This window comes from Netta rufina, assembly GCF_964035555.1.
Source record: "Netta rufina genome assembly, chromosome: 3".
NCBI lineage: Eukaryota > Metazoa > Chordata > Aves > Anseriformes > Anatidae > Netta > Netta rufina.
The window spans coordinates 19,001,713-19,014,835 of NC_140125.1; the positions used below are offsets into that span (position 1 = coordinate 19,001,713).

Sequence of the window (13,123 nt, forward strand, 5' to 3'; positions counted from 1 at the left end):
CTCAGCACTTGTCTTCAGACATCGCAACTGTAGGCAGCATTCAGTCTCCAATTCTATTTTGCCCTGAGACAGCCAGTAAAATAGAAACAGCAAGACAAGATAAATTACTGCTGGCAGAACTTAGCTGCTCTGTAATGTCCAGTGCACCATGCACCTATTTTTAGATCGGTTTTACACTGACAGAATTTTCTCTATACAATCCAAAAAGAATGTCTGGTCAAAGGCCAAGGGTAAAAAGGGTATGTAGAAAGAGCATCCATGTAAAAATGGTTAGTACAAAGATGCGATTGTAAAGCCTACTTTGGCAATAATGCTCTGCTCTCAGACTGTTGGCTTGATAAGGCACAGTAATGAAGAGTGGAGTTTTTTTGTCAGCATCCCCTTGAATTTCTAATCTACAATTGCTTTTTACATGGTTCAATATAGTCTGGTGAAATAGCTAACAATTTGAGGTTTACGTAAAGCTCAGCTTTTCCACTGTTTATACCACACTTAGTGTTTGCCAGATCTGGAATGCAGTAGGCAACAGCTCACCCTGTCAGAGTACTGGGTTGTCAAATTGTAAAAAATTGTGTTAACTGGAGCACCCTGCCAAACTGGCTGAGCTACGGAGAGCTTCCTGAGCCTTTATAAGGAACTCTAGACATAATGAACTCCTGTTATTTACATTGTGTATGCTTCAGGTGTATCTTCTTAGATCATCCATAAATTGGGACTGTGTGCTGCTTGCTCCAGATCAAATTTCAAACTCATTCTTTTGCCATTGTTACAGCATATAACATTGTTATTCATATTTGATTAGTTAAAGGTAATTTCAGTTTGCAGCACAGGTATGACTATTTTGGAAGATTGTAACAGATTTCTCTTGCATGCTCTGTTCTTTTTCCAAAATCAGATGTGCATCTTCTCTCCTTCAAATTTGATTTTATCCTCTTACTCACTGTGTTGTACATTAGTTTGTACAAATTAGTATAATGTTGTTCCAAAAAGTTTTTGCTGGGATTCAGAAGAGGTAATGGATGGGAAACCTGTGACCTCTCAGCCTTCAAATTCCAGAAGATAAAACAAACCCTGTGTAGCTAATGTATCTTTGGGATTTCTGCCACCATTTTGACAGTTTTCAATCGTGCCTTGAAGTGATGAGTGTTTTGGTTGCTGTATTATCTGTATTGATCTTTTACCCCAAATCTTTCTTCTAGGTAACAACCTCGATGCTATCCATGACATAACTGTGGCATACCCCCAAAACATTCCTCAGACAGAGAAGCACCTTTTGAATGGAAACTTCCCAAAGGAGATTCACTTCCATGTCCAGAGATACCCCATAGAGACAGTGCCCACTTCTAAGGAGGAGCTGCAGCTTTGGTGCCAGAAGCGTTGGGAAGAAAAAGAGGAGAGACTCCGACACTTCTATGAAGGTGGAAAGTGCTTTGACAAAACGAGGCAAAGCATTATTCCACCATGCAAATCTGAACTCAGGGTCTTTGCAGTTAAGTGCATCTCGCTTCTGTATTGGACAGTGTTCCCACTGGGGATGTTTGCACTGCTGTACCTGTACCGCTTTGCACGATGGTACTTTGTGGCCATGGTAGTCTTTTTTGTTGTGCAGCAGAAAATATTTGGTGGGTTGGAGCTAATTGAACTTGCTTGTCATCAATATTTTAAAAAGCAACAGAAATTTATCGACACAAAAATGAAAAACAATTAGCTCTTGGGTAGAGAAGGATGTAAAAATTCGATGATGATTTTGAGACATCCTGAAAATTCTATGAACAGGGAAGAATTTTTGCATGAGAATTGTCTTTTACTATCACCATTGTCTGTTAGACATTTGCACTTAGTTCTGTGAAAAGAAAGAAAAACGTTAGTTATTGCTACATGTGAAAATGTTTTTATCTCAATCTAATTTCAACATTGCTCTTGCAAGCAGCTAGCAACTGCATCCTGCTGTAATTAAGAAACACTTTGCTGGATTATTAAACAATCAAAAGGATGCTAGTAACTGTGATATGCATTGAACTTTCATATACCAATCCAAACTGTCTGGCTAAGAGATAGGATTTCTGTGTAATCACATTGTTAGAAAGTGAGCACCAGATTTGAAAAGCTGTTAAGTCTACTGATGGTTTGATGGTAAGTAGAAGTTGGAGGAGGATTTTTGTTTCCTTTTTTTTGCTATTTCAAATATTCAAACTTACTATAAAATATTTTCACCGAAGCTATTCCAAACACTACTGAACCTAGCACACTAGTCACCTACTCTGGCTCAGTCAACCAGAAGTTTTTTTTAAGCCTTGCAGCATTGTGTTTTAGTACAGAAAACAATGCTGGCTCTGCCTCTGTTTAAGTCTTAACAGTGTTTAACAGACCTGTGCACATAGGTTTTGATTTCTTATTGTTTTTTCATACTGCTTTGGTTCCCTTCTTAGCTGTGAGAGACTTGGTCCTACTGTGGTATATAGAGTTGCAGGATAGGGGAGCTGGGCTTTTTTGGTTGTTGATGTTGTTTTATTGGTGTTTTGTTTTTTTTTTTTTTTCCCTCTGGTAGAGGTAAAAATAAGTGTCTGCCTCGGAGTAGCTGGCAAATATTTTCTCAAAGAGGTCTCATTGTAGACATTATCTAATTGCAAATACCTTTTTTTTTTTTTTTCTTTCAGAAGCCAAGATATCTTTTCTTTGAAGTGTTTAGTTCTGTTTTCACATTGCTTCCTTAGACATTTCAATTGTCTAAACACTGGACAGTTGTCAAAATACTGGGCAGGAAGATTGTCTTTTCTGTGCATGCCAGCAAGACCTGCTGAAATGCATCTGATGCAACAGTTGTCTCCATATAGGTACTACAAGAGATAGGGTTCAGACTATCACAGCACATAGAAATTGAGTTACCTCTTCCCTTTGCACTATTTTCATTGATTGTCTGATTATATCATTCCTTTTCCATATTCACTTGCAATTTTACATTGTTTTTTTGGGCCCCAACTTTCCCTTTGTTTCATGACATTCAGAAAACCTGGGGGTTAAACTCTGGCAGTGTATTTTGCAAGTGTATTTATTTCTTGTTGTATGTAATAAGAGTAACGATTGTGGTCACACACTAAAAGGCACAAACATTGCCAGCACTTCGGAGACGCTTCAGATTAGGTTTGTTGTTCAGCCTCAAAAATGTTAGACCACCTGGTCACATGTATTGCTGCAAAACTTTCCTGACTTTTGAGTTAAACCCAAATGGCCTGGCTCTGTATGTTGAGCTGCACTGGTCCGAAATGTAAATGTACAGGGTGCAAGGTGTATGTTGTACTGCGCTGCCCATCTCAAGCACTGGGGTAGTACTGTGGGCACACCTATTTTCTTCTACATTACAACACTTAACATGTTGGCTAATATGTTTGTATCAAAGGCCATTTTTGTAATGAATCACCAGCCTCGATTCAACTGTCCCTCGCAAGATGACAAGTGTTTTTTAATCCGTGCTAATAACTGTTTATTATGCAGAAAGTTCTTGAAGCTATCTATTTTACTCTAATTTTTTAACCCTTTTTTCTTAAAAAAAAATAATTGGAAGTAGGTTTATATTTAGGATTATATTTCTTAATGATTTTTTCATATTTATATTTGAGTACCTAAAAACTTAATAACTGGTGTTTTGTTGCAGTTCTTGTGCAGTATGATGACATTTGTTAATGTAATCCTGTGATATCAAAGACATTTAGGCAAAACCTTAAATCTGCATAGCTTGTCGGGTTTTTTTTGCTTTGTGCTGTGCTTTTGTGCAGTTCTCTACATGTCCAGGTACTGTCATTGCAAGAGAAAATCTAAGAACTCCGTTTATAGTTAATGCAAAGGAGGTCTAAAAGGCTTTTATTTTGTCCTGAGCTGTGGTTGTGCTTTCACACCGCATGTAAACGTGGCCAGACTGCTCCAATAGCCTAAGTGTAGACTTCAGGAATTATTTCAGAGGGTAGGTTACATGATGGTGACATAAGTACCAATTACACTTTTTTTCAGTCATTCAGAGAACTTTGTGATGTCATAAAATGTATGAGAAACATCAGCATGAGTCTTAGTCATAGAGCTGAAAGACTTCTAGTATATTTTTATGTGTTTGATTAGAGTTGGACTCTGAAAATGAAATAAAATAAATGAAATAAAATCCCTTAAAAGGGATTTTCTGTCCAGCCAGAGCCAAATATATAACCTACTGTAATGTGGTAAACATCCTGCAATTCTGCAATTCAGATTGAACAGAAATAACTTCTTGTGAGCTGTAAATGCCACATTTGCACTGCCTGACTCCATAAAGCAGGGCAGCACATGAGAAATCCTCTTCTCGCAAGGAAGGGTGTTGACTTTGAGACAGATGTAAATTTTCAAATTATACGTATCATTTTCCAATTTAATTAGAAATGCAAGACAAAAAAAATGTTTAAAAAGTGATTGAAGAGCTGTGAGAGATCTTTGAATGTTTTTTTCCTCTTTGGTCAAAATGTAGCTTTTACTCAAAATGTTTTAATATGCAGATTTTGGGGAGAATATCTTGTTCTTATTCACTGTTTCCTTATTTGAACTACACTTATTAAGACGTGCTGGGTAAATTATTTTAAAGTGTTTTCAATGCTGTTAGATTAAAGGTGCTAGTACACCAGGAATCAAACACACCTATCTTTGGTGGACAGCATTTTGCCACCAAGATTTGTCTTACTTTTTAGCATGGTTTGTCATGGCTTATGTCCTATTGTAGTCCCAGTAGCCACACTGTTCAGCAGTGACTACTCCTGCTACAGCACCTCCATCTCTGCTACGTCTTCCTTATGTTATTTGAGGGAAATGGCATGTTTTTCTTGCTTTTGAAGATACTCTTTCTTTGTTCAGTCGAATGTTTCCTTATTAGCACTGTGGGTTTCTTTCTCTTTGCTCAGAACTGAAAGATTACAATCCTGTCCTCTGTGTGTGTCCTTAAACTCATCTGGGTAAGAGAACAACAGACCAAGACATTTCTCATATGTTCAATGCCGCAAGGCCCCAGGCTGCTCTGTGAGTTCTTGTCATGATCATACAAAACATGGTTCCTCGTTTTGTGCATTGAATCAATCTCCGTTGTTTAAAAAGATCAGTGTTTTTATAACTTGCTTTTATACGGACATCACAGGAATGAAAACACCAGGACACTACAAACCTACAGAAAAACTTAGTTTTCAAAATTCAGTGATTATATTAGGATATTTTAACCATGTATCAATTACTCTACAGCCACAATAAAGACCTGAAGCATTGCATGTGTTTAATTTTACTGTTTTCATTTCAGCGTGTGACATAAGCTGCACATATCCATAAGGAACAAACCTTGTCTTCGCTCAGATGGGTGTCTGATTTGGGTAGACTGGTGTCCCTTCAGGTACTTGACTGATGGTTTGTAGCTGTTGAGGTGACACATTTCCCTACTGTTCATAACGAGTTGGAAAGAGACAATTATACACATTCTTCTAGCGTGTTCCTGTAAAGCAATGTGGAAACCTTTGTGTAGGAAGTATAGCTCAGTATTTACCTTGTTTTGCTTCTTAGCCAGTATTGCTCAAGAATTAGCTGTGGCTTGAAAAGGAGTGTTAGGTGTCGATATGGAGATCATTCTTCAGCTTGAGGTATATCCTTTTATTACCACTGTATTTACTGACACAAACAATGGTCTGTAGCAAGGTTTACTTCCTTATAGGACCTGTTTTTAATATAACTTTGCAGGCTCATTGATTTCTCTCTCCGTTGTCTGGAAACTGGTGTGGAAGGGTGAGAGCTGTGTTTCTCGGGAGCTGCTGAGGTACTTGTCACTGAGTTCAGTCTGCAAGGTTACAGCAAGCCAGGCCTGCCTCTTCACGTGGTGTGAAGCTTAAAGGCAGTCTCGCAGCTTTGTGCTGCTAATGACAGAAAGTGCTATATAAGTGAGAGAGCACGTAAATAGGGATTAATGAGGAGGGAGCCTGTGGTTTTCTTATCCATTGGATGTGAGCACTGGGGATGAGCAGGAGAGGTTGCATTAGCTGCTGCCTGCTGAGTCTTCAGAGAAGAAAAATCCTTACCAAGCCTTTTGCATCGTTTAGGGCTCAGAAGGAGGAGGGAGTGAGACAAGGAGCAGCAGGGCTCAGCATTCTCCCACCGCAGGCTCTGGCAGACCCTGGAGCTGTGGTCCTGGAGATGGAGCACAAATTTCCACTGGTGGTGGGACACTACAGTACTCTGCCAAGCCTCTTCGAGGGTCAGAGGGGCTCCAGAAGAGCATCGTGCCCTTCAATTTGGTCACACTTGTCCTTTTTTTTCTCTGCCTGGTGGCAGGCCACGGCCTGGCAGGAGATGGTTGGTCCAGGAGCAAAAGCAGAGCTGGTTATTTAGTTATGGGACCATCCCTCATCCCCCTTCCAGTGCGTGAAGCTGCCAGCAAGGGATGCAGGCAGCCAGAAGAGATCAGATCATTGACTGGTAGGTAAAGATAGGAATAAAGGTTAAATACTTCAGATTTAATTAGCTTCATTATTCTGAGCCATTACATAAAAGCTGTTAAAGTTATTACAGGACGTTCTGTGTGCTTGCACGGTAGGAACAACAAATACAGGTGGAGCAGTTCTTGTCATAAATGTCCCTTGAGCCACCTCAGTAGACCTCTGTGCCATCAGTATGCTGCTCACGGCCAGCCTGGCTGAGTAATGCTGAACAAACAGTGTGCAGTGAGTGCACGTGATGGAAACAGCTCCTCCTCTTTTAAACAGTATGTGCAAGCATGACTCTGTCCCCCCGAGGCTTTCGTTGGTTTATGCCTAGCAGGTCCCTGAACACTTCTCAAGGAGAGATGTCAGGACAAACCCACCAACGTGAGGCAGACCTTCCCCAGTCCTCTTCATCGGGCTCTTGCTGCACATGCCACAAGGACCCAGAGGCCATAGGTTAAAAACCACATTGCAAACGCATCACTTACATAGGCATTTGTTCTGTCTATTAATTATCATTCATAATCATTCATACTGTATTTTGAATGCTTTATTTAGTGATTATTCTGCATTTTGCCACTTACAGATTGCAGTAACATCAGAGTCGTAGTTATCAGGCATGAATCTTGTAAGATCACAGCCCAGCTCCATTTAAACCTTGCAGTTACCAAGTTCCTGAATGTTTTAGGCTTTCTGTATTGATACAACATGCAATTAGGTGCTCTCATTGCTCTATTAACAAAACCAGGCACCTTTTCTTAACAAAACCACATTCCTTTTCCAGTGGTAAATCATGGTAAACCTGGCTGTGAAGTCCTTTGCTTCCTCCTGACTGGCCAAATGCTCTGACATACAATCAAGAAACAAACTCAGGTTTTAGCTAGGCCTCTCCAAATCCCAGCTAGTCTTATTTGTATTCACTCCCAGGTCAATATTGCTAAAAGCCTTCATACAGGCAACATCTCAGATGTCAGCAGCGAGAAGGGGCATGACAACACTCAAGCACCAAACCTTCCTCACCTTTCTGCTTCTTATCCACTAATTGCAGCTGAGTCCCAATTTCAGGTGTATTTTAGAAGCTAACTAACTAAAACTGCCCAATACAAATGTGTGGAGCCAGTCAGAGATGCTGGAGACTCTCAGCTTTCAGAGTCCAGGAAGCCCTGAAGAGGAAAGGAAGATGTTCTTCTGCGTCCCTGGCTCCCGTGCGAGCTGCTCCACCTTTCCTTGTCCTGGCAGCAGTGTGGATAGGTTGTGCCAAAACTGGAGTCCTGCCAGGGCCACTGAACCTCCCCAAGTAATTGATTAAGCCCATGTAGAAGGAAGCCAGTGAGAATGGAAGATGGCTAAAATAAAACAAACAGCAAGGCAGCCATTCATACCCTTGGCAGAGGCGTCTCAGTTCCTTGTGGCCTGTGTGTGCACAGCAAGGACAGATAATGCCTATTAGAGCAATTTATCTAATTGAAGTGGTCTGTATTTATCAGAAGTGCATTGAGTGCACAGTTTGAGGGTTGGATGCCCAGCATTTTGGAGAACATCAGCCTTACTAATGAATCAGCAGGGAGAAGAACCTAAAAATATGACTGGGTTCTAGGAGGACGTGTCCTGGAGCTTAGAGGGACAAGTTCAGGCTGCACAAATGGCCTTCTTGGCACTGGCTTTGTCTGGGATGTTAGCTCAGATGCTCCTCACCTCTGAGGAAGCAGGTCCCATGCTGCAGCAAAATCTCAGCTTGACAAGGAGGCTGTATGTACCCCGCCGGGGGACACTTCACCCAGTGACATGTGCCATCTGATACATAAATTAACATTTTCCCCCCAGCTTTCAGAAAAGGTTTACACCAGGCTCTGTGATGGCACAAAGGTTTAGCACATGCCTAAATTTTTCCAGGCACCGCTAATTAAATGAGTCTACTGGGATGGCTGGTGTGTGTTTCCTCTCACCCACAGCTGCTGCAACCACTTGTGCTCCAGTGCTGCCTTGCTGCTTCTTGAATGCTGCCCATGAAAGGTCCATCTCTCTGCATGGCCCTGCCCTGCTGACCCGCTGTGGGTTATCAGTAGTAGCTGGTTCCTATTTCAGCAGTTAACCCAGGTGGCAAAGTGCTGGTCTGTAGGTCCCTCATTGTCCTCCTGTCCATGCCTTGTGGGGAGACTGAATAAAGTATGTTGGATACTGCAGGAAGATGCGGAATTTAAATTAATTCCTCTTCCTTCTCAGTAGTAAAAACGTTTCTCTGCTAAGAACCCCTTGATTAATTGATCCTGCAATTGACAAATCAAGGATGGGAATTCATAAAATCCAATTGAAATGGAGGAAAACAGCAATTATGCACCATCTGATGCAGTCAGCGATGTCACGGGAAGAAATGACTACAGAAAAATAGAGTCTTGTGCTGGAGGAGCCTTCATTAAGATGCGGCGAGGGTATTATTAAGTAAAAGAATATTGATTTTGTTTGAAGGATTTGGCCATCCATATTAAATGTAATCTTGGTAATGTAATCTCAGTAGTTGCTTTAAATGTCAGATTCACTTGCTGGGGTTGCTGCTGGAAAATGAAAATTAAAAATTCATTCTCTATTGCCCACCGGACTCCATGATCAACTTGATAGGCTCTGCCCGTACAGGGAAAAAATAGCATATGAGTTTATGATAGGGAATATCATAGAATCCTAGAATCATTAAGGTTGGAAAAGACTTCCAGGATCATCTGGTCCAACCATGCCCCTACCACCAATATTACCCACTAAGCCATGTCCCTAAGCACCACGTCCAACTTTTCTTAAATACCCCCAGGGACGGTGACTCCCCTCTGTGCAGGTATTTGTGTGTGTGCGCGCTTGCATTTGCAGCAAACTTCACGTGGACTAGCCAGCGAGTAGGTGAGCTATGAAGCAAGTAAGAGGTCCAGGGATCTGGGCAGGAGAGCTGAGTGGACAGAGAGCCTGCACTGGTACTTGAGGGATCCACTGGGGGTGCTGGATGGACGGAGGGGCCATGCCACTTGTGGGATCCAGGCAGGGGTGCTGAGCAGACAGGTCATGCCAGGGACTCAAAGGATCTGTGAATGCATGTGCGCTTGTGAACCTAGAGAGGCCTGTGTGTGTGCCTTCCCTAGTGAACTTCTATCTCTACCAGCCGGAGAGGAGGAAGGGGTCTCGGCTGTCTGTTTCTGTGTTTTATATGAGTGCTGTTGAAGGCAGTCCTTGGCTGGGGCAGCCTGTGTGACCAGTCATGTCCATGTCCTATTTCTTTTTGTGTCTCTGAAACAGGCGCTCAGCTTTGCCGCCAGCTGAATTTGCAGAGGGGAAAGCAGCAGCTGCGTTCCCCAGCCTGCACAGAGATCCTGGGTCCCCTGGCACAGGAGCGGTCCAGGGCCGGGGTGACTGCAGGAGGCAGCCGCACTTGCATCACTTTTTACCTCACTTAATGTGGAGGGTTTGGACAGTTATTCCTGAGCCCACCTCAACCAGTGGGTGCAGGGTAAGTGTCACTGTGGAGAGTACATTTGTTGCATAGCTCAGCTAAGAGGGCACAGCAAAAGGCACTGAAGCAATTTCCTTGTGGATCAGAAGTGTGTGCACACAGCTGAAGGTAGCAAGGCACTTGACTGTAATGGAGTCAATTTTATCCTTCAGGGTACAGCACATGAACCTTTTTATATCCATGCACCAACAGAGCTATTCTTTTCCCCTTGCCAGCTGTTCCAAGACATTTCTGTGGCTCCCTCTCCAAGCCTTTGCCTGCTCTCCTATAACTCCTGCACAGCATGGGTTTCAACTCCTGTTTGAGCACTTGGGAGCTGGATGGCAAAGAAATAGAAAGCTACTGATCCATTACCATCCGGGATAAATGGAGATAAATCCAGTTGGAAGCCAGTGAATAGTGGTGTCCCCCAGGGCTCAGTACAGGGGCCAATTCTCTTCGGTATCATAGAATTATAGAATCATAGGGGTGCCATGTTCTTCATCCCGCAGCCCTGGAGAGGAGTTTTAATAGGAATGGGTTTAATGGATGGAACACGAGTAGGAAATGGATTGAGCAGGGGTAGGAGGAGTCAGTGATGGGGAGGCCTCCACGTTCCCTCGCAGCTTCTGTCCCTCGCAGCACAGCAGCAGGGGATGTTTTCCATCGGACACCCGCTTTCCTGGTGCCCAACCCTGAGTCTCGAGGGCAGTGCTGAACGTGGAGCGCGGCACGCTGCTCTTAGGGGGCTGATGGCAGTGCCTGGGGCTCTGCCAGCGACCCTGCAGGCAAGCCCCAGTGGTGGCGCAGCTTCTTCTCTCGGATGTGCATCTCCAGGAGCTCCCGCACATCCTCATGCAGGAACAGGGCCTCCGGTGAACAGAAGTAGGAGGGGGCAGGACGGGAGGGCAGCAGCGTGGGAGCCGTGCAGCGAGCCACCCTGTACGTGTACCTCCTGTGGGACTGCTGCACCATGGCGGGGAGAGCTCCCAGCTTGGTCTCGATGGACTTCCTCAGCGTGTGCATCCGCAGGAGCTTCCAGAAGCCCAGCCCTTGCTCCAGCCTTGCCACGGGACAAGGATCTGCACCAGCAGGCAGGCTGCCATCCTTGTGAGCCGCGTCAGAGCCTGTGGTGGAGGGCGAGCCGGCCTCGTGGCACACAGGAGCCATCTCGACGAGCTCCTCGGCCTGTCTGGGAGGCCCAGCATGGCAGGGAGGTGTGGCTGCCCCCTGGGTGTTCAGCGCTGTGTGCTGGGCAAAGAGTCTCCTCTGCTTCCTCCTCCGCAGCACGGGCTGCCACCAGGACCTGAGGGATGTTCTCTTGGCCGGGCGCAATGAGCTGGCCGTGGCCCCGTGCCGGCAGGAGTCACTGGAGTCCCGAGAGGAGGAGGAGTACGGACAGCAGGAGGGTCTCGCCTGCCTGGCAAGGAGCCGCTGCTGCCTCTCCCTGACAGCCTGGCTGCAGCGCCCGCAGCCCAGGTCGTAGCACAGCAGCGTGCCCAGGGCTCTGCTGCCCACCCAGAGCAGGCTGCTCCTGCAGCCGTGCGGCGCCTCAGCGTCTGCAAGAGATGGGGGACGCGGAGCGCCCTGAGCAAGTGTCTGCGCGGACGGGCCCTGTGCCTGGGCCAGTGGCCAGCTGGCTTCTGTGGTGGGGCCCGGCTGCCCCCGGCTCGGCAGCAGCGGGGCCCTAGGGGACCCCAGCGCCTGCAGGAGCCAGCGCCAGGGTCGAGGAGAGCTCTACCTGAGTCGTCCGCCGTCCCACGCCTTCCCCTGCCTCGGCTCCCGGCACAGCCCTGCTGGCAGAGAGCAGCCCCCCAGTGAGCCTGGCCCCGTCTGAGCCCACCGAGAGGCCTCGTGTCCCGTCCCTGCCCTGCCAGGCTTCCTGAGCAGGGCTGGCCTGGAGCCTCCCTCCTACCTGGCGCCGTTTGCCCAAGGTGCTGCGGCAGCAGCGCAGGGTGGCCCAGGCCACCAGGAGCAGGACGAGGCCGGGGCCAAGGCAGAGGCAGCCGTGCAGCGCCAGCCCCAGGGCATCCAGCATGCTGGGACCAGAGACGAGCGTCTGTGCCATCCTCAGGAGATGCCTCTCCGTGCGACACTGGCCTCGGTGGCTGCTGTCACTGGGGATAAGGGCAGGAGTGAGACTGTGAGGTCACTGCCAGCTCTGTGACACCACCAAGCGCATCAGAGCCCAGGCAGAGGTCCTACACTTGGGGCACAGTCCTGCACTGGGATGCTGAGGATGCTAAAAGCCTCATAGAGCTTCAAGGAGAGTGGACACACTGATAGAAGAAAGCTCTTTGGGAAGCTTCTTACTATACAGTGAACATCTGACAGCTGCTCAGTACTTCATTGCTGGAGGAGGATAGAATTTATGGGCAAGAATACTCACGCTTTCAGACTAATTTTATTCTCTTCCTAATAGCCCCTAAGAGCTAAACTTGAAACAAGAGGGACTTTAACCCATGTCTCCATTTGCAGTAACCATGGATAAGGAGCATCAGCATCATTCCTTTTAGGAGGAAAAATAAATAAATAAATAAATAAAGGTTTTGTGTTTGTTGGGTGAGTCTAGTAGTTTTGGAAAGCCACAGAGCACAGCGGGAAAATATACATGGAAAGCAAAATACAGAAGCTTTCGTGTGGTGCCAGTACTTTTTCTTTCCTTTTCTGAGAAATGAGCTGTGGACTACAAGGTGTAAGGATTTGTTCTTTCAAATGGCTGAGTCAAATTCCAGCTAAATTACAAAGAGCTGTGCAGAAACATGAAGGACACATAATGACAATATTTTGTCATTCCTCCCTCAGACTGGAGGGATGTAGAAAGCAGGAAGAAGGAAAAAAAAAAAAAAAAAAAAAAAAAAAAAAAAAAAAGCATTAAGATAAAGCATTAAGATTCAGACAGGATTTTGATAGCAGTTATTAAATGAAATTAAAGGTTATTTTTAAGCCCAAACCCAGGGTGCTACTCCAAGCATGAACAGCCTGGCGAATTATCTGAATTTTTGCATTTTCATAAAATTGTTTCTATGGATGTGTTTACCATATATGCAGGCAGAGCAACCTTAGGAAAACAAAAACAAAACAAACAGGGAAGAAAAAAAAAAGAAAGGAAAAGGAAAAGGCAAAAGAATTATAAACATTCTACTGGGTACATTGGCAAAATGCATACCAACAGAGCCACAGC

At 45.1% G+C, this 13,123-nt stretch overlaps 1 protein-coding gene across 4 annotated transcripts in view; it reads left to right on the forward strand.

Moving 5' to 3' along the window:
* Positions 1-5,273, forward strand: part of LCLAT1 (lysocardiolipin acyltransferase 1) — a 91,463-nt gene extending 86,190 nt beyond the window's left edge. For all 4 annotated transcript variants that reach the window (XM_084285188.1, XM_084285187.1, XM_084285185.1 and 1 more), the window contains exon 7: positions 1,200-5,273. In XM_084285188.1, the coding sequence (XP_084141314.1) occupies positions 1,200-1,708 (509 nt within the window). In that variant the 3' untranslated portion in view covers positions 1,709-5,273. The remainder of the gene's footprint in view (positions 1-1,199) is intronic.
* Positions 5,274-13,123: the final 7,850 nt, after the last annotated feature.